The sequence below is a fragment of the Nipponia nippon genome, unplaced genomic scaffold (assembly GCF_047370975.1).
Source record: "Nipponia nippon isolate SJK-2023a ecotype South Korea unplaced genomic scaffold, ASM4737097v1 scaffold_5, whole genome shotgun sequence".
NCBI lineage: Eukaryota > Metazoa > Chordata > Aves > Pelecaniformes > Threskiornithidae > Nipponia > Nipponia nippon.
Genome location: NW_028262369.1, coordinates 22562454 through 22583652, shown reverse-complemented (window position 1 = coordinate 22583652; position 21199 = coordinate 22562454). Strand labels below are relative to the sequence as shown.

At 45.8% G+C, this 21199-nt stretch overlaps 1 protein-coding gene across 2 annotated transcripts in view; it reads left to right on the top strand.

The window, feature by feature from the left end:
• Positions 1 to 21199, top strand: part of DNAJC6 (DnaJ heat shock protein family (Hsp40) member C6) — a 52305-nt gene that overhangs the window by 683 nt on the left and 30423 nt on the right. Inside the window, exon 2 of one of the 2 annotated variants that reach the window (XM_087733381.1) lies at positions 11484 to 11643. In XM_087733381.1, coding sequence (XP_087589507.1) covers positions 11631 to 11643 — 13 coding nt within the window. In that variant the 5' untranslated portion in view covers positions 11484 to 11630. Of the gene's footprint in view, positions 1 to 11423; positions 11644 to 21199 lie in introns of those variants that run through there. The other variant, XM_087733380.1, reaches the window with a different exon arrangement.

Here is a 21199-nt window from a genome sequence, read left to right as displayed (position 1 = left end):
TGTATATGTGAGTATATAAATGCTGCTATGAAATACTGATATCCAGCCTTTTGCAGTGCATCCACTGTGAAGCTGACCTTCAAATCCCCCCATTTTATTATGCTGAGACAAACACAGAGCTACATTCCCTTTAAAAATCCTACTTCGGGCCAGAAAAGAGAAAAAAAATATAGCTAAATGCATACACCGTTGCATTTGCCTTCAGTCCTGCTGAGGCAGCCCCAGCCGGCTGCTCTGGGAGGGGACGGCAGGGACAGAGCGGCCGTCAGGGCTGCCTGCTCCCCACGGCACCACTGCTTCAGGTAGGTGTTTATCCCCCTTGGCATCACCTCGGGAGTGCTGTGACTTTGAATCAGGAAATATTTAATGCCTTGCTGATGTCTTTGTGGCTGTCATTACTATAGTCTTATTTTGGATAATGCCAAGGAGAAAAGGAGGAGGAGAAGGAGGAGAAGGAGGAGGGCGAGGAATATTTTGGACAGGACCCAGGTCTGCAAACTACAGACTTTATTCACCTTCTGCATTTGGACTAGGGCCTCCATCTTCTGATATCCCTTCAACCGTGGATTTCTCTTAGTCATAGTCTTCCCTGAGGAAAAAAAAAAAAAAACAAACCAGCATACCAAGTAATTCAGATGGCACAGGCAGCATGAAGGCAACCCAGGCTGCACTATATTTAGCCAGCCATGACACAGCCGGCTTGTTTATGGTCCCAGAAACGCTCCCAGCCGATAGATGCAGCATTTTGGAGTGGCTGCAGCCTTTAAGGAGGAACTGCATTTTGTCCTTGAGCGCTGGGTTTTTCCTGCACGCCGCTGGCAGCATAAGTGCCAACGTTTAATTGCTGACCCGACTAATCCACCTCGCGGACAGCTTTGCCCTGCTGCAGATTAATCCCGGGGCCTCCCGCTGCACCCGCTGTGGCTCTTTGCACGAGTCCTCAAAGCTGGATTTTTGGGCAGGATTTGCTGAAATCTATTCTGCTTTGCTGCAAAAATATGGTGGCAGCCCAGGGGCTATATGGAAAAGGGCATTACTGGACCGTAGTGGTGGAGAGTTTGGTACCCAGAAGTGCTGCCCAGGTTTTGGGATCAAAATTGGGCTGCCGGGGCTCAGGGACTTGGTGCTGACACCTTGGGGTCATGTTTTACTGCACCCCCAGCTCTGCTCAGGTGCCTGAAATTCGCACTGCAAAGGGAATTAGCATCACCAGTGTGCGGAGGGAGGTAGCAAAGAACCTAACCCAAGCATCTATGACGAACGGCCGGACCCAAAGGGGTGGCTGCTCCTCTCCTGGGATGCTCCAGAGATGGGGAGATGTCTGAAACCGCTGCGGAGCTGCTCATGGGGGTCTGGTTTTTGCTGGGTGTGTGGCGTCCCATAGCGCTCAGATTTGGAGAAGAAAAATCTCTGGCTGTAGGGAACACGGTCTGAAAATCCCAGCTGCAACTGTACTGGACTGAGATGCTGTAATTTCCATCTGCCGTAAAAATTAGATTATAGATGCTTTTTCAGGGGTGGATAAAGCGGCCGTGGGATCCTCTCAACATTAAAATGCTATAAATATTACTTTTTATTATTTATACTAAATTATAAATAATATTTTATGAACTCTTACAGTAGTTTACATGACAACAGTGTATGAGGCCCTGTTTCAATAGGCACTGTAAACGATATAGACTTCTTTCTCCTGAATAAGTTCTTGTTTTCAGTAACCAGAAATAACGAGGCTAGGAAATGGTATCATTTACATCCCTGAATCATGGCTGGGAGGCAGACAGATGGAGAAATTGGGTGTGCAGAACAAAATCATGCAGGGAGACTGAGGCAAGGGCCAGGATTTTGTCCAAATCCCCTGAAATGTTTTTTTTTTTTTTTGCCACGCAGGAAACTTGTGAAGTTTATTCCCTTCCCCAGACCGTGTTTTGAAGCAGAAAAAAATGACCCAAACACTTGAATTCTTTTTCCAAGTAATAGTTTTCATGGAAAACTTTACGGAAAGAGCAATTTGCTTTCTAGCTAACAAAGAATTCTCTGCAGTACAATGTCCATTCACGGGTCTCTGCCCCAGCGCGGGGGCACGTGCCAAGGCACACCGGGGTAGGATGCAGGCAGGCTCTCTGACTCTGCACACATTTACTCCTGGCATTAATTTTCCACCTGAACAGAATTTTGAAGGTATTTAAGCTGAAACACATCCACACAAAACTCCCAGCCTGGGAGCCACACAGCGTAATTATTTTAAAGCCACGTGGTATAGACTAGCCCCTGCAATATTACTTTCTGGGTTAAAATATGTGATGATAAATTCTTTCCTGCCCTAAATGGTATTGAAAACCTGAGCTGGATCTGGGTGAGCTGTGAGTTTCCCCCAGCTCCGTCAGCTGCCCCTCGCTCAGGGCTGTTTGCAGCCTCAGGGAGAGCATCCTGCGGTGTGGAGCAGCTCTCACTGAACGCTTACAGCAGCGCAGGAGGCATCACCGGGAGAGGAAGATTGCTTTGAATCCTTTCTGCTGAGTCAAGTACGCTTCATCTAGATATTCACAAAGCTTTTGTATTGCTCGGCGTCTTGAAGGCATCCCAGTGATGCATTCCCAGACAGGCGACCAAGCTGTGGGATCCACAAGAGGCTGATTCAGTTAGTGTTGTAGGAATTAGCAAAGAGGGTTTTGTTACCTTTCGTGCTGTAAATGGGCCACCAGGAGAAGGCTGAGGGCATTCATACCCAGCCCTGCTCCCTGCCTTGCTTAAAGCGGCCGTAATGTCACTGAGGACCAGACTTCTGGCTCCTGTACCACTGAATTTACAGCCTGCATCTGAAGTCATGATGATCCACTGCAAGCTATTCCCATGCCAATGCAACTGGGTGTCTCTCCCCTTGAATTACGTCCAAGCTATTCTTCCAAAACTGCAGAGCGCCCTGCGGATTGAAACAGCATTGTGGGAGAGAGCATATGCGGCCTTGTAGAGTCTGCTTGAGTATTACTTTGGAAATGAGGAGCAGCTATAAATCTGAACGCAGACTCCATCAGTTAGGTGTGATATGCAGGACCTGTAAGTCAGTAGATACTGTGAGCTGAGACAGACACCATTTTTTAATGTTTTATATAGTAGCCAGAACAACAAGGCTCTAGTGATATCATTTTTCCTATTAGTATTAGATAAAAAAATATGCTACCAAAATCTTTAAGAAGGTAGGATCATTTTAATGGGGATGTGTGGGTTTCTGGCAAACCTTCCTGTGCTATCGGACCCACCTGTATCTTCCTACCCTTCATCAGCTGGACCTCACTTACATATTCATCCAAGAGAAACCATCACTTTGAAGCTTGTAGTGAGGATACTTGTCCCCTGGTCCATTCTCCCAAAGGAAACCTTCATCCCGTGCATCCTAAAATGAAGTAGCGATGGGAGTGGGTGAGGTGTGCAACAGCCGTCGGCATGGGCTGGCAGTGCCACCTGTAACTTCCCTTCTGTTGTCATGGGAAGACTCACTGTGTTGAGGGGTCCTTGGTTGGAGCTACCTGAGAGCAATTACCTGACTATTTTCATTATGTTACTTGCTGCTGGAGTCTGACCCCAAGCACAACAGCAGCAGCTGCAGTTACCCCATGATGACTCGCTTGTATAATTTTTCTCCTTGTTTTTACCACCAGCCTTTTTCCAATGCAAACAATAACCTGCTGAAAAGAAATTCAAAATTACACTCGGGACTTTTTCTATGTGTTTAAAAATGCGAAGATCTGGGCATTATACTGTTTTAAATGCAAGTACTAATGCAAGCTGCAGCTATGCATTATAAGTGCATGAGCTGAGTAATTCAGTTTTGTAACTCGTTCCAAGTTGCAAGCAGCCAGGTTTAATATAAAGCTGAGATTTTTCCCAGGTACCAACTATAGGCCCACCTCTGTCTTGGTTAATGAACGCAGAACTTCTCTTGTTGCTAATGGAAATGTTTGTGTGTTTCTGGTCTTGTGCCTTTCATTCTAATGGGGATTACACATATACATATTTTGCAGGCTTGCACACAGGCTTTAGGAGGGCTATACCCAGATTTTTCTTGGTATTTAGCAACTTACCTCACAGTGAATGGGAAATGAGGAATGAATGGTAGTTAGGCAGCAAAACATCTGATTTTTACCTAAATATGTGATTTTGTCCTGAAGAATTGTATGAATGGCTGTAACGCCTCCAATTTTCCAACAGTTTGCAGGCTGGGGTCTTCCTGAGTGAACACCGATACACTCTTATTTAACGGCCCCTTATAGATTTGTTATTCCCATACATTTCTCCACTCTCTTTTTGAAGCATGTACATTTTTAGCATATACAACAGCCTTTGGCAAGCAGCTCCACGGCTCGGCGTTGCTGAGGAGCCAGTCGAATCCTTGAATACTCCGAAACAAAGTCTTGGGCTGAAATGAGTAAGTTGTGTGTCATCCCTGACAGCACTTTAACAAGACTAAAAGGCAAGAAATAAAAAGTATGCAGACACAGCAACACACTTAATGGTGTGGGCTATCATGGAGAGGAAAGGATTAAGAGAGTCAAACACTAGTCACATCCTAAGTCACTGGAAAACAAAATAATGGTAAGCAGCCATGCAGGCTCACCAGTGTGCCCCAATTGATTTGACAGGTAAGCAAGGCAAGCACAACCTTGCTGAGGTTCTTGATAGTGCGCGATGAAACTGTCCCTCTCCAAATCCCCAGATGCTCTCAGGATAATTATGCTCAGGTTTTGGTACTATGACCAAAAGGCACGCTTTTGTGAGAATGGTTGCGATGCTTTCTCTGCCATCAGTGTTCTTGGCAGCAAGGGCTTCCTTCTACAGATGCTTGCATAAGGACTGTGAACACCTCTGAAATGATATTACAGCTGTTGCTTGGCAAATGATCGTGAATATGTTCTTCAGTGTCCATCCCCTGAAGAACACATTCACTGGATCTTCAGCTGCTGAAGCTCCAGCTCTCAGTGAGGCGCTGAGTATTGCCGTTAGGTTTTGCTACAGCAAAGGCTCAAGGCTTCCTCTGATGAAAGAAAGCAAAGGTTAATTGATAAGCTCTATGTCTAACACTTAAAAACAACTCTGAACTTTCTCAGGACCACGTTTGCTTTTCATTAGAGATGAAGAAGACAGGAATGGCCAGTTTGGAAGTTCCTGAATATCAAGGCGGGTAACAAAGGATTAGATCATTTGACCCCTCTCTCTCCACCTGGATCCCCCCCAAAACCAGCCCTATTTGCCCGTGGCACACTGCATCCCACACTGGTAACATACGCTACACTGCCCCATGTAACCACTGCTCACAGGCAGGCTGTGACAGTTCCGTATTTCTCCAGCAAACCCAGGCATGGCCTTTCCTACATACAGAAAAAGGAACCACATGGCTACCCTTGACTCCAGGCCAAATACCACTTATTTATCCTCAGCACAAGTCTGGATACTCCTTTGAAATCGTATTTCTGGCTGCATACTGAGAGCCTGTACCCATTTTGCTATCACGTGCCCATTCCCAGAGTAGTACACAGGAATCGATGCTCCTGGTCAGCCCATGGCACTGCCTGAGTAATGAATGAAGCCTCCAGATGAGTAGGCAAGAAGTGTGAAACTTGCTGTATGGGTCACATATGCCCCAAAGTCATTTGTGCTTGACCCACATCTCATCTGAACATGGAAAAGTGAAGAACTTATTCTACAGGAGTAGGAATTGCAACGGGATGGCTCCTGGGGTTTTATTTTGACAGCTGTCGCCACTGCTATGAAATGAACTGTCAGGGAAGAAACCCTTACGCATCCTCCCTGATTGCCTCAATGCATTCAGAGCCTGCAAGAGTGGAAGCTGGTGCCTATAGATAAAACATAAGAGTGATGGGAAGGCTCCTGCTAGGTCTGGTTAACACTGTAACAGGGTAGGACTCAACCTAAGTTCAAGGCAGTCCCAGACTGAGGATCTGGCTATTTTTAGGGAAAATGATTGTTTAGAAGACACTGTTTTTTCTAAGCTGGCATCAGATGTGTTGTAAGGTAAATCCTTTGGCTGTATATGTAAAAGTTTTTTCGTTGCCTCTTGTAAAGGTTGAGACTGATTTGACACTTGCTGTTTTGATGGGGAGACAGAAGGAGGTATTTTGGTTCCAGTTTTCTTAGGACAAGAAGTAAAGCAAAAAGGGTGACATCACATAGCCTCCTGATGACCTTAGTTAGCTGCTGTGATTTCTGAATTGGTGTCTTTTAAAAGAAAACAACAACAACAACAAAGAACCATGACCCTCTTCTGAGGTGGAATTGTTTTGGCTCTCACCATAGCTTTGCTTTTGTTCCTCACTGCACTAAGCCTTCATCAGGAGGGAAATGCAATACTCTTCTAAGGTGACAAGGACCAGGTGAGTTGAATGGAGAGCAGCAGATGCAATCAAGAGGAAACACTTTCTCAAAGCCAATTTGAATGATGCTATATGGCTTAAGTTTTTAAGATCTTTGGTTTATGTTTGAACACACCAGACCAAAAATAAAATAGAAAAATTAATATATTCTTTATCTGTGGCAGTAATGACCCAAAATGGAGTGGCATTGTTTCTTACAGTTCATCTGCACTGATGGTAACTGGGGTGGTCCTAGCCCAGACAAGGAGCTTGCTGGCTGTAATCAATGCAATCAGATTTGCTTAACTAGGGTTAAACAAGTGGCTCTTATTTAAAGTGCTGGCAGACAGAGATGGTGGTGTCAGTGCTCTCTGGGGAGGAGAACGGTGGGACAGACCCTTCTCTGAAGAGTACAGGGAATGGATACTTGCTGGAATAAAACTGCTATGGGGCAGGTCCAGGAGGAAACGCTCAACAGAAAAATGTGGTGATGCTTTTGCTTTTCCTGCTGGAAGAGTACAGTAGGCACTAGGGTCAAAGCTGGCCCCCACGGAGCATGCTCTTCCCTACCTGGTGGGGCTGAGCTGCTGTCAGCAGGGTTGCGACCCCATGGCTCAGTGTGGTGGCTGGGGAAGGGGTGTAGGGTTTAGGTTTGGTCTGTGTTTTTAGCAGGACATGGGGCTTCTAGGGGTAAATGTGATGTTGAGATAGACGCAGTTGTCAGTGCTGCCAGTTCTACATCCAATTAGTTTTTAGGGCAGGAAAGGTGCCTTTGCTACACCAAATTTTTGATGACTAACTAGATTAAGTGTCAAAATCTCAAGAATACCCTGCTACCTAATGTGTACAGTAAAGGTTGGTCTGTAGGTCTGGGTACTAAACAAACACAAAAAGGTGGTGGTTTTTTTTTTTTTTTTCAGACCATCAAAAGTTTATCAAACTGCTTCAATTTATACAGGTGCTTAAGCCTCCTTCCGCTGGCAGGATGGCTCATAGCACAGCTCAAATCAGTGTGCAACAGGGTGGGTTACTGGGTTGCAAAAATGTTCTCCAGAATGTAACTGTGGCTGAATGTCTCAGATGCTCCTTGCAAGGTTTCAAGGAAGGTAAGTAGAGCTAAAGATCTTGTGCTTTTTTTTTTTTTTTTTTGAAAGCCCAGTTTATCGAGTACTTGTTATAGGAATGTTGAAGGTAGCCTAAATTCAGGAGTCTGTGAATTAAGGTTATTTGATTAGGAACTGAGTGCTTTGAAGAGGGAAAAGGTAAAAATGTTAATTCTCTAGAGTATGTTTCAATGGCCCAGTGTCCCACTGCAAGGAACGAGGTGCATGTAAACATAAGGAGACAGGAAAGAAATTATTGTAGCCTGGGCTGCAGAGAGAAGGAGCTGCCTTGTGCAGCAGTGTTAGGTGCTTCTGAAAATGGAAATAAATCTGCTTGAGGAATATGAAAGCTGATTGAGCAAGTCTTATTTTCCTTAATAACACATGTATCTTTTTTCAGGCAGTGACAGCAGTCCATATCATACAGCATAGCTGGTACTTCCCATATTCTTACCTATGTACATACACCTGGGTTTGGACTTCTTGCAGAAACACTCTGTGCAGGGAGAGTTCATTGTTCACAGTGGAGTTACTTTGGAAAAAATGTTTAGTACATTGAGTTTTAAAGGTGTTGCTCCAGATATTTAATTTTCAAGCTGTATTTGTAGTTCTTGCAAGACTCCACGGTTTGAATGCATTCATGAAGAATTAAGAGTATAATATTTCACCTTAACTGTTCATCTAGTCGCAGGAGAGGTGGAAAAAATTAAACTGCACCTCAGTATAGCTGGTGCTTGATTACAGCTACAAAAAGAGACTTTACCCAGGAGAGGCTGCAACCCAGACAAGGAAAAGCAGACGGAGAGTTAGAGGCTGGGCAAATCAATTGACTTTTCCAAGGTCAGGAATGAGGAGAGAGTTTGTATCTCTTGAGTCTTGAGCAACATACAGTCCTCCTTAGCATGTCATTAATGTCTCCCACAGCCTTAATGGCACCTGCCAGCCCTACCATTCAAACAGAATACATCTATATTCTGTAGTATCATTGGCCACTGTTCAAGAAATCCTCAAAGATGTTAACGAATTTTTCTAAGTAGCTGTTTCCCTAGATCTTCCTTCTTTACTCTCTTTTTTTAAAATCATGTGAAATTTAACATGTTATTTGATTTTGCATTTTTTTATATAGCATTCTTTATGCTGTAGACCTCCAAAAGAGGAAAAACTATGTGGGCCTTAATTAGCCCAACTTAAAGGGAGAATGGGGAGAGAGGTGATTACTTTATATGTTCTCTTCAGGTAAACTTCCTATAGGGCTGGAAAATGCACGGATATGTGCAGCTTCAAATCCCACACAACATGCTTCCTTAATCCCATCTCTTTGTGTTTGTAGCAATGGTAATTACAAGCAAGCATGGGGTTTTGAAGTCTGTCTCCTCCTCCCTCCTCTGCCCCAAGATCCCCTGGAGAGGCTGTTCTGCCCCTGCTCGGTGCCTGCACTGATGCTTTGCAGAACCCTCTTTCTCCAGGCTGGAACTTCAGGCTATGGTGGTGATTCCCCTTTGGGCCTCGTTGGAGGGAAAGCAAGCTATCATCCCCCAAACTCTGGGACAAATGTGGAAAGAAATGAATAATGGATTCAACAGGTAGAAGCAATTATTTTTTTCTTCCTAAGTATGACTGTACTCTGCCTCTGAAGACATGACAGCCGCATCAACACTGGGTAGGAAATGTTGAGCCAAAGATGTGCTGTGAGGCTCCAGTGGGCAGTGACAACAAGACTGCAGCTCAGGAAATATAAATTCTGGACTGGCTATGGTACTTGGAGAAGGGCAAGCTGTAATTCCTGCTGGAGTGACCTTGCCCTCTTGCTTATACCCTTGTTCCATGAGAACATTTTTGGTAGGACTTCCCTTTCGCTGCTTGATGCAGACAGTCCTTGCAACAGACCCTTGCTGCTTACCTGTGAGAGATGACTTCTGGATTTAGGATATGAAGTTATCTAAGCTGAGTTTCTTGAGTTGATGGATAAAGGCAGCAGAGCAGGCTAGAGACCTCAGGTGACAGTTTAAGATGAAGGATAGATTGTTGTGTTATGCCAGGTTCCCCAGCTCGTTCCCTCTAAGGGGCTGCAATTATCTCCACTGCAAGCGTGCTTGACTACTCATGGAAATGTTACATAGCCTTAATGTCCCCCCTTCATCCAAGAGCCTGTTTTTTCTTGTTCAGGCTGTTAGCTGAGCAAGCAAAATAAATGAAAATCCACCTTGACCCACCCCCAATTTCCCATTTTTATCCTAGAGCACAGGAATTGTTGTATCCTAGGTTGACCAGGAGAGACTAACAGATGTCATCCCTAATAAAAATATCTGTGCTTTTATTTTTTTTTTAAGTTGCTGCATATGGGTGCCGACAGGGAAAGGGACCCATTCTTACTGGTGAGCATTGCAATCCACAAATTGCCCCGTACAGACCAATGTATTAAGAGCCCAGTAATGAGGGGGTAGAAAATACACAATTCTAACCTTGAGTTCAAGCTTTTACTGCCACTAACTGTGAACAGTTTACATCAGGTTAGTTCATTTTAGTTTGCTGCTTGTAAATCTGCTTGGATTTTTCTGAGAAAATTCTGGGTCACAGATGTACCTCGTCTGCACTGTACTATAAAATTGCAGGAGTTACATAAACAACAGCACATGACAAGGTATGGCTGTACCAGATGCCCACTGCCCTGGAGTGTTAAGCAGGAAAGTTTAAGCCAAGTGTCAGTAATATTTCAAGTTATGGTTATTGCTACAGAAGTGCTTATTGACGTTATTGCTTTAGAAGCAAACCCACGCTATTTTTCTAAGCAGAGTACTTCCTGTCCTTTCTGTCAGAGACTGAAGGCATACCTGTGTCTGGATGCTATGGCTTCTTTTTGCCTTTGCTTTTCCTTAAATTAAAAAGAAATCCATTTAGAAGAGTTTAATAGTGGTCATTTCCTTTGGAGCATCCCTCAGTTCCTCTGCTCCATGTGAAATGAAATTATGATCTACTAGCTGTGGCCACAAAATGCGTCGAGTGAGACATGGCTCATCAGGTGTTCAAGGACACACTTTGTGTTGGTCTAAAGTCTGTTTACATGTGAACAGCAAAAAATAGATGGGTGAGACCTAACAACAAAAATGGCTTAGCAATCAGTAGTAGCACTTCTTCAGCTGGGTGCCACCAGTTTTAAGCCAGCAGTCGCACAGGCGGGAGCTTGGGATGCTGATGCATCCCACGGTGCCTGCTGTGACACAGTGCTGCTGTTTGGGAGCCCCCCCAGTTACTTGCCTGCAGACAGATGCGGTGTTACACTGAACCAGAGATGCTCTTTAGGTTTTGGAGGCTCAGTGTAGAACCGCTCTGCCGTCCCTCCTCCTTTAGACTGCAGAATTGGCTGTGTCAGCCTATAACTTGGTGACCTTGGCCGGTTCCCAAGGAACGCACCTTTCTCTGGTGCGATAGGAAGATCTTAACGTTGATGGCTATTTTGAGAACCCCTTCACGCCAGCTGTACGGCCTAACCCTCCGAGCTGAGGGACCTCTTTTGGGAGAGGGATGAGTTTGCCAGAATGCATGAATAATAGCCCCGGAGAAGGAAATGGTGTGGCTCCAGCACTTTTTGCTAACTAATCGCTCGCGGCAGCTGGCGGTGGGGGGACCCTCCCCTGCCGACAGCGCTCTGCCCGCTCTCGCTCCGCTGCGCGGCCGCCGCAGCGCTCCCATCGCCCTGGCACCTCGTTCATTTGAAGATGCTTCTACCGGGGGCCTGAAACCCGGGCAGCTCCGGCGGCGGGGCTGCGGCCTCCGCGATTGCTTCCGGGCCCCGGAGGGGCGGGAGGGGGCGGCACCGGCTACGCGGGGGGGAGGGGAGGTGGCCGCCCCGTCCCGCCCCGCCCTTCCCGCCCTTCCCCTCCCCTCGGGGCGGCCGGGGCACTTGTCTTCCCCTCCTGCCCGCGGCGTCAGAGGAGGCTCTCCGCCCGGCTCGCCCATGAGCCTGCTCGGGAGCTACCGGAAAAAGCCGGGCAGTGACGGCTATGAATCTTTGCAGCTGGTGGACAGCAGCGCTGACGGCGGGGCCAAGCCCAGGGGCAGCGCGGCGGCGGCGGGGGCGGGCGGCCGGAGCCCGGCGCGGCAGCAGCAGCGGCAGCAGCAGCAGCAGCAGCAGCAGCAGCACCGCGCCGAGGGCGGCAGCACCATGGACAGCTCAGGTAGGGGCGGCCCCGCGGGGGTCCCCGCCGCGCGCGCGGGGCGGGGGGGCGCCTGCCGTGGAGGGTCCGCCGCGCAATGGTGGAGGGGTTGCCGCTGCGTGGGGATGGGGAGCCGCTATAGCCGGGGACAATAGCGGCCCTTTGTCCGAGCGCGGCGGTGGGAGGAAGGAAATCCACCCGGGGCTGGGGCAGCCGGGCGGGCAGCGCCGCAGAAATCCGCGGCTAGTAAGTCCTCGCGGCGGGCTCCTGTTGTCAGCCCCGAAGAGGAAAACGTTGTTCTGCAGCTAAAACGGGTGTTTTGGGATCTTTCCCCAACTGGCTTATTTCATGGAATCATCATTACTTTTTTTTTTTTTCTTCCTCCTCTGAAAAGCACTCATCAAACTGAGTTAGATTAATTCTGATAGATGATGCACTGCATGCACCATTTTTTTTTTTAATCAGGGAGTAGGGGACCAGATGGTCTTTATGACTGGTAATGGGATAGAGAGCTCTTCACCTCTAAATCACAGGTTCAAATTTGCCTGGATCACCAGTAATCGAGAGTACTCATCTGACGGCTTTTAAGTGATCTCTCGAAACGAACTGGCTCTGGTTCTGGTTGGCTAGATGTGCCCATCGCAATGAACATCTACAGCCTTTGCAGAGACCTTCTAAAAATCAAACTTGTCCAGGGAAATACCCCATTTAGTTGAGGGAGACCAAATTTGATGTCTGCCCGTTGTAACGGGGGGATCTTGCAGCAATACCTGTGCTGTTCCATGACAGAAAGGGGTGGGTCCAAGGCAGCAAGTACTTAAAATACATTACCTTTGTTTTAATGTGGTAACCTCTTCTCAAGGGGGAAAAAAAACCCCAAACCCTAATGACCTATGTCTGGACTTGGGCGGGGTGAATTTTACCTTGAATTTTTTTCACATTTTCTCTGATGTAGTAAGTCATGTTTTCCTCTTCCCCCTTGCCATTTGAATTTGCTTTCACGAGTTCTTTTGGGGTTGGCTTTGCTTTTTAACTTTTTTTATTCCTGGACTTCAGAAATGTATTTGAATTTGCTGCTATGATATCTCTGCTACAGTTGCTTGTAATCATAGTATGTGTCAGTAGATTCTTACTCACAGCAGGCTGCTGTGTTACAGTTATTTGGATTCTTACATTGGCATCTGCTGAGATGGTTAGATATTGCAGTCAGTTTAATATCTATTGTTAAAGCAATTATCTGAACGTGTTTCCGAGAACTTTAAGAACCAAAGGCATTAGCGTTGTGGAAGGTGGCATTCGCATCCAGCCAGGTGTGGGAGCGCGCTGCAGCTCGTGTCAAGTCATGGCTTTTGTCTAGCGTCAGCTCAGTGTATTATTTGAGTGTTGCTGTTGCAATCATTCTATTCTGTTTCTTCAAGCCATTCCGCTCCCTGCCGAGCAGGGAAAAAAAAGTGCTCACAGATAGCTAGACAATACCTTTATTTACAGGTTTTGTGCAATATTCAGACATTTCAACAATTCAGCTACTAACTCTGAAGACATCCCAGAGCATTAATTTTATTAATGCCTTCTATCAGTTTCTAGGATGTTCTCCCCTTAAACACGTGGGCTTGCTCAAGGGCTGTCTCTGGGATTTCAAAGCTAATGGTTAAGAGATCTGTGTTAACCAGAGTTCGCTTCCTTTAGTTTGCTTTGGTACTCTCACTGCCTAAATTTTACAGGCTCTATAAACAATGACATACCTGACACTTAAGCAGCAACAAACCTCAGGCCTTAATATGGCCCTTGAATTGAGTTTATAGGATTTTTTTTTTAATATCTTACCTGTTTAATATGGGCTTTTTGGTGGGTGTTTCTAAATCTTCACATGAAGTTCAAAAAAAGCTGTATGGAGTGTGATGCTCTGTTCTAAACCTGAAGTCCTTACTTACATCTTCCTTGTTCGTTTGAACACTTTATGCTGATAAATGCCTAATTTTTATCAGTTCATTGCAAAGACATTTTTCTTCGCCAAGTATGAAATTCTAAGAGCTTAAAGAACTGTATCCCCCCTCAGGTGTGCTTGTGATTTCTAGTGATTTGGTAATTGAAGCTGCTCATGAATTGTGGGACATAATTTATCTTTAATGCAGTGTGAAGATGGATAGTCATGGGGGGCGGAATTAGGGAGCAGTGTTAAGAGAAAGACAGGAAAATGAGGTGGCCAAGGTTTGGGCTTAATAGGAGCAAGGAAAAAAACCACCACCCACCTTCTGTGTTTTGTTTTTTTAGAGAATATATTCATATTAGAAATACTTGAGACTCCTCCCACTAATGATGCCAAAGTCTAAATTCCCAAGATGGGCAGTGATAGAGCATATTTCAGTTGGGAAAAGAGATCTGAATTCCTCGGGAAGAAGGGTGAGATAAATTGGTGACATGTTACAGTGCAAGGGAGTTTTGTTTACGCTGCTGGGTTTTGGTGGGGTGGGGGAGCCTCTCTTCTGCATAATTAGGTGGCAGACCCTGAAGGTGAAATCCTTGAGGTGCCCTGGCCAAATCAGAGCTCATTATGTACTGCCCACATGCCTGACCTCCCTTACCTTTAGGTTTTTCTTTTTTTTTTTTTTTTTTTTCTTTTTTTTCTGGTTTTAAATAACGGTTTCATGTGTGGCGGAACAGCTGCTGCCTGAGTTATCAAAATGGCTGTTTGCAGTTGAGGAGTGAAACAGTCCTGAGGTACAACTCTGTGTCACCAGGCAATCTGGGACACTCAGCGCAGCAGGCTGCGAGCGAAGTGCCTTGGTTTGCCTGTCTGGCAGCGTTATTGCTGCGCTCAAGCCAAATATCTCTGGGTGCAGTTAAATAGCATCTTTGATGAAGTTAAATGGTTGGAGAATCAAACCTTCCTCTTCTCTCCCCACGTATTAAGTTTCATCTGCACCAGGGCAGTGCACTCTGGGCCTTTGCATCTGGAATATGTGTGTGTAGATTAGTATTAAGCAATTATATAAGTTAGATGAGTGAAGACTTGTGCTGAAGGCAAAGTGCTGGCAATTCTGGGGCAAATTGCTGTTGGTTTAGCTAGCGTGGCTATATTTGCTATTGCTGCAATGACACTAACTCACGTGAGTTGAGAAAGTGCGCCCCTGTTGGGTTTTTCTATTAATTTTTTTTTAAACTAATTCAAAGTATTAGATCTTAAAGTATCATCTCTGAATGTGGGCTTGCAATCTCATAAACAGCTTTTTGCAATGAACGTGATCAGTGGTTACAGCTATGCTGTAACTTCTGAGTACTTATGATTATTGGCTTAATATTTTTTTGCACTGGTATTGCTTAGTGTCAAAAGAAAAAAGAAAAAAAGCCAGGAACCAAGAGCACTGTGTGTGTGGGAGGGGGTTGCTGTTGGAAGGCAGGATCTGATCATGGCTGGAAAGGGAGCTGGTACAGAGGGGCTCCCCAGGGGCTCTTTGACCCTACCGTGCCTCTGTGCCGGCATGCTGGGGGTGCAAGCACTGGGATGGAGGGTCTGGCCAAGCTGTGTCCAGTGGCTCAGCCTGGGAAAATAAGATTTTCGAAGTCTCTAGGACTGGTAAACGCTTCTTGGTTCAGCTCGTTAAGAATTCTTCTGCCACCATCACCCATGCCACAGAGGAGAGCTAACATGAGCTGTTTAACCGAAGTAGTGACAATTTAAGTTGCTCAAAGTATTGCTTGGGGTACCTGTGTGCTCACAGGCAGCACAAGTGGAAACTCCTGCCCACAGTGATGTTGAGTGCCTCCCTGCTAGGCTTGGGTTTAGCTCAAAGGAGCCAAGAGCAGAAACTTTATTTCAGGTAGGGCGGCCATATCCGTTACTGCTGGTATCTGATGATGCTTGTGCGATGACCTTGTCTTTAAACCTTGCCAGACTTAAACCAGTCAGAATGAAATATTGGTCAGTGTGTGGTTTAAATCTCAGATTTAAACAAGATGCCTCGAGTGGGCATTAAAGCTCTGTGCAACTTTAGTACATGCCCTGAACTGCTGAATGTTCAGCTCCTGATGTAATGTTTTAAACAACTCCTGTGGAATATGCTAGATGCAATATAATAAAATGATCATAGCACATAACTCTACTGGGACCTATATGTTACTGCTAACTGCCAATTCCTCCAGAAAGTGTGCTGGACTTGGGCTGGAAGTTTGAGGATGGAGGGAAGGGGAGATAAGGGGAGACTTGAGCTGAAGTTGACAGGACACAAAACATTGCCAGTTCAAAAAGCAAATTCCAAGAGCATCTATATAGTACTCCTTTTGTCTCTTTATTTTTAAGTTGCTGAAAGTTTTAAGATGAGAAGCAGGCAGTGAAGAAGCAATTTATTTAGGTTTTTGCTGCGGCATTCAATAATGTTTTCATAGCAGCTGGTTGAGCATTGAAAGAATAGGTTCTAAGAAATAAGGTATAAAAGTAGCAGCAAGGATACCTGTTACAAAAGGAAAAAACTCTTTTTATGCTCTCTGTGGTGTTTATAAACTAGCTAATCTACAAAATAGCTTTTAAACACTTGGGATAGATTTGCTTGTGCTACGTGCTTCCTCAGGCAGAGTAACTGCAGAAGAAAAGCATTTTAAATAAATTGCAAGTGTTGAGATTCCTTGAACTGTTTTACACTTGCAAACATAATCTCTTGTACTCTGGTGATTCCTTTTCACTGAGTCAGAAGAGAGACATCTCCATGTTACTGGCACAGGGACAAAGACCGTCGCTGACAATGTTGTCTTGTATTCTTTTCTAGCTGCATTTTCAAATGGGGAGGTTTGGTTTAATAACTCTTTTGTTTGGTTGGTGTTTTTTGGACACTTGAATGGTTTGGTGTTGGCAGTAGTGCTTTTCTTTTTTTGTTGTTTTGACAGGGAGGAGAAGCAGAGAGAGAGTGTCAATCAACTTTAAAGACCAATTTCATGGTTTGTGCTAGTAGTTCAGTATTCCAGCCTCACATGCATTTTGTTCACTGTAGTACGAGCTTCATAAGGGAAAATACATAGCAAATGAAACAAATTTGGCACAGTACTGGGGGGCGATTTCCCCTCTCCCCCCAACATCGCTACTCTTCTTGAAAAGGAAGCAAAAACCCCTCTTTGTGGAAATCCTCCATACTGCTTAGTTGATGGTGCAAGCAGCATTCTTTAGTTACTGTTTCTCAAGCAAAAGCAGAAATATATTAATTCTTCAAATTTCCATGAAGTTTATATTTAGGCAGTCTCAAATAAACCTTCAAATAAAAAGCCTTGGGCTTATACAATATCAGTTCTAGAATTTTATCACAGAACACAAAAAGAAGTTCTTGAGCTTCTTTACCCTACAGCGTGCTATGTGCTGCCAGCAGCTCCTAGTGCTTCCTAGGGAAGGTCAGGGACCCTGTCCCAGCCCACACACAGAAAGAGATGGTGAATTCTTGTGGGAAGGGGAATACAGCCTTTTCTGTAGTCGGAGCAGTAGCTGAGGAGGGAGGCAACGCTGCCTGCCTGGACATGCGTTGCCCAGCAGCAGCAGAAATGCACAGAAATCTCCCTGTACCAGCGATTCCTTCAGGTGTGAACCCAAACCTATTCCTATTCAAAGCACCTCCTTTAGGAGCTTCTCAGTTCTTCCTATCTCCTTTCCTTCTTCCCAATGTCTATAGCATATGAGCCCCTTGTAAGCTTATAATGGCTTTATTTTCCCAGCCTAACTTAATCTGAAAAGGATGCTCATAGCTTTTGGGAGTGAGAAGGGCAGAACAACATGGGGTGACCCTTCTGTTAGAGGTAAAGCTGCCAAGAAGTTCTTGGGCAGATAGTAATGCAACTTTGAGTCTTAAGGCAGTTTCTATCTGTTGCAGGCAAAAGGCCTGCACAGGTGCAGTGCCAGCTAATTGCTGGAAAGTTGCAGTAAAACACGCCCACAAAAACAAAGAAACAAACAAAAACCCCAAACAACAACAAAAAAAACCCAATTGCTCCCTCACTTGAATAAATTATTCAAGATCTCTTAATGCTCGGGATGTCTGCACCACAAGACGGGTCTGTGCTGAACCCTCCGTGCACTGAACCGGTCCTTACAATGGAAGGGGCAGATACTGACTGGGGAGCAGTGGCTTTGGCAGCTGCCTGCACTGCCTGTCCTTGCCTCCAAAAGCTGGAAACTCTTTCTGTGCTTGCTTCCTGTAGCCCATCCTCTCCCAGCCTCGCCTAGAATTGCTTATATAGTTGCAGTTTTTATTACTGCCTCTGTCTTATGCTAATTGCCTGTTTAGGAAAGAAATATTCTGGTTTTCCCTCCATGTTTCGGAGCTGGCTGTGCTCTGGGGGAGCTCCCTGGGGCCGTGTTTCCTCTCTGGGTAGTCAGCCCCCAACTTGTCTCCGGTGAATCCAGCTTTCCCCTCCTTCTCAAGAACGGCTGGGTTTTGTCTTGAGTAGTCTCATCATTAATACGCTTATTGCAAAATAGCCAAACTGTGCATGTTTTGGGGTGAGGGATAATACTGGTTTATAATCTCATGTGATTTGTGATCTGATGAGCCCTTATCTTCCATTAGGCTGCTTGGCTCGTAGTTCATCTCCTGCTTCCCTGTGCTCTGAGAGAGTCCAAACAACTTAATAGCCCGATCTTGTCTTTGGCCATGCTGAAGTTTAACCTCTTTTCTTGGGGATTACACTTGCTAAGCAGCCTTCCACTTGCATGTCTCCGCTATGTGTTTTAAAGCATCAGGATGAGTGAAAGCTGGGTTTGGGTGTCTCAGCGATGGCATTATCACATGGTAGGAGCCTGTTATGCTTCCGTTGTCCCGCAGTTCTACTCTGCACGTGCTTTGCTGTTTATTTTTACAGAATAACACTTTAAGATATCTGTGCTCAGCCTTGTAAGGAATCTACCAGGAATCTGGGACAGCAGTGGAGGAGGGAACAGATGAGACTGGTAGCAAAAAAAAGATCAGTCTTCAGGGTCTGTGTGAGTCTGAGGAACTTCCCAAGTAATTTCTGCAGGTAGAAGCACTCTCCTTTCCTGCAAATGCCCCTTTATCGCTGTTTTAGCTGCCTCTGTTGCTGCTGCTTTCTCCCCAGTCCCTTTGCAAACCACCATTCAATGCCTATGAAAAAGTTGATGTAATTATGACACTTGGGCTATGTCTGATCTAAGAGAGGATGTAAGTGTATATAATAGCATAGATGTCTTAAGAGTCTTTGCTTACGTGTAATAAAGCTCAGCTCTCCAGAAGAGAGCTATGTGCTGGAAGGAACGGTTAGGGAGGATGGGGCTTCAGGGTGCTGAGATTGTGCTCTTAAAATGTAGTTGATAAATGAAGCACTCAGATCTAAATGCTATTGATTATCACTGGATGCAAAGGAGCCACTTGCCCAGAGATTTTAATTTAGAAATACCTGCCACCCTCCCCCTTGAAACGGGAGTTTAAACTCTTCCAGTAATGTCTGCAAATTGATTTGCAATCCCCTGAAAGATGAAGTGCTGAGCATGGAAGATAGACTCAGTGTGGGGAACGGCAGGAGCTGGGGATGCTGAGGGTACCCAGGGACACGAGGACTCTGCTCTGCCTGGGTCGGTTTGGCTTTATGTCTGTTTTTTGCACACATATAGGTACGTCACATATGGAGGGGTATATGAGGATGCTAATGTTGTGGCAGGGGTGCCTGCACCAGGGCTGCTCCTCCTCCTCTCCGCGTGCTGTGTGGGCTCTCCTGCAATGCCAAGGTGAAGCCCATAAATATGATGATGGGGCCGTGGCAGCCTGGCTTTGTATCCCTTAATGCTGGTGTGAAATCGCATCCTGCCTTACACAGACTTTGCTGGGAGAGCTGAGTGTGGGAGGAACGTGAGCTGGCGGGGCTGCTGGGGGGAGGCAGAAGCACAAATAGTATCATTTTTTGCTGAGTGTTCCTTAAAAACAATTCAGGCTTTGTTGCTGAAGCCACAACAACAGCGGCTCAACTTCTTTCAGTTTGGGGACCTTTAAAAGGGCCCTTTCTGCTGAGGCACAGGGCAACCTCCACTGCACCCCTTGCTCCCCTTTCATGCTGTGCCATGGTAATAGTTTGGGGGGCAAAGACAAGCAAACAACACTCCCCCCCCTCCCCCCCTGAAATACTTTGTGGGGAGGGAGAAGGCTGCAGCAATCAGTGAACAACTTCCAGAAACGTGGAATTTGGGACATGTACGCAGCAGCTAACAAGTTTTTTTCTCATCATAGTGTCAGGCTCTCATGGTACCATTGAAAGAGAATACAGAGGAGCATTTAATACTCCCAATCTAACCTTTTTTGGGGGAGGGTGGGAGGTGAAGGCTTTAATGCTTTTCTAGAGAAGAACTGTGGTGAGGAACAGGGAAGGTTTAGCTCTTTCCTTGCTCCATCTCTAAAGGAGCACAGGCAGTAGCACTTTGAGCAGAAAAAAATAATTTGACATTGAAGATACTGTTACATATAGTCTGGGCAGACTGAGGTAAACCTGCTTCCTTTCCTATGGTTTCATGTCTGCTTTTTGTCTGCCCTTTACAGGCAAAAAGGGTCTGTTTACTCTTGCTAAGTAACCTATGAAATGCAGTACTTCACTGCTGATCTTCAATTTCTAGATGTCTTGCTTTCACCTCCCCGCTCTCAAGCTAAGTATTGCTTCATCAGCATAAATATTCAGACTGACACGGTCTTAAATGCCTTTTAAACGTCAGCTCATTTCCCCCTTAATTCTCTGGAGAGCTGGAATTCATGCCCTGTGGTTTGTAGGGTTTGTGGGTTGCCTGGGGGAGTGGTGGTGTTAAGGGACCCCCCAGGCAGACGAGTGCCACAATGTGCAGATCTTGCAGGGAAAGCTTCCAAACCAGGCATTTCTCACTTGTTCCAGCCAGTGAGCACCTCCATCAGCTGGTGGTAGTGTGAAACATCCCCCATCACACAGGGTCACACCTGCTTCATTCACCCATTTCTGTCCCCAAAACCCAGCCTTTAAAACAGGACTGGTTTAGGAAGCTTTGATTTTGGCACTAGGCACAAACACTACTCATGGGACTGCAACAAGAGGAGCTGAGGCATGGTCCTTCATGGGGGTATGGGAGGAGGGAGGTATTTCCCTTCTGGATACAGTGCAGTTTCTTTCTCTGTCCACATGCAGAAGATGAGTTTCCTAGTTTGGCTAATATATACATTTTGATGGTTTTGCTCTACTAAGGGAAGACACATCACAGCGGGTCTCTTTTGACAGTATCGATGAGTATTAGTCTCTGCTTAAGCTCCCAACACCCCAGAGCTGTCCTGCTAAAGCACTTCACATCGCTCTGGCGTAGTGCCTGTGCCTTTGGTGAGCAGGTCATGGTGGGACAGCAGGCAGAGGAGCCGTGCTCAGCTGTTCCTGTACAGGAATGCATCTTTCTGAACCTCCCTGGTGATCACAGCGTTCTCCTCCGAAGCTGTGCACCCGCTGTGGAGGGACATGTCTATAGGGACGCAGCGTTTGCTGCGCTGTCTCAGCAGTCTCTCTGCCTTGGGAGAAACTCTCCTCCTGTGCTGCACATCCTCTTCCTGATACTCTAGAATTAGCTAGAGACCAAGTAGAGAGCTTAAGT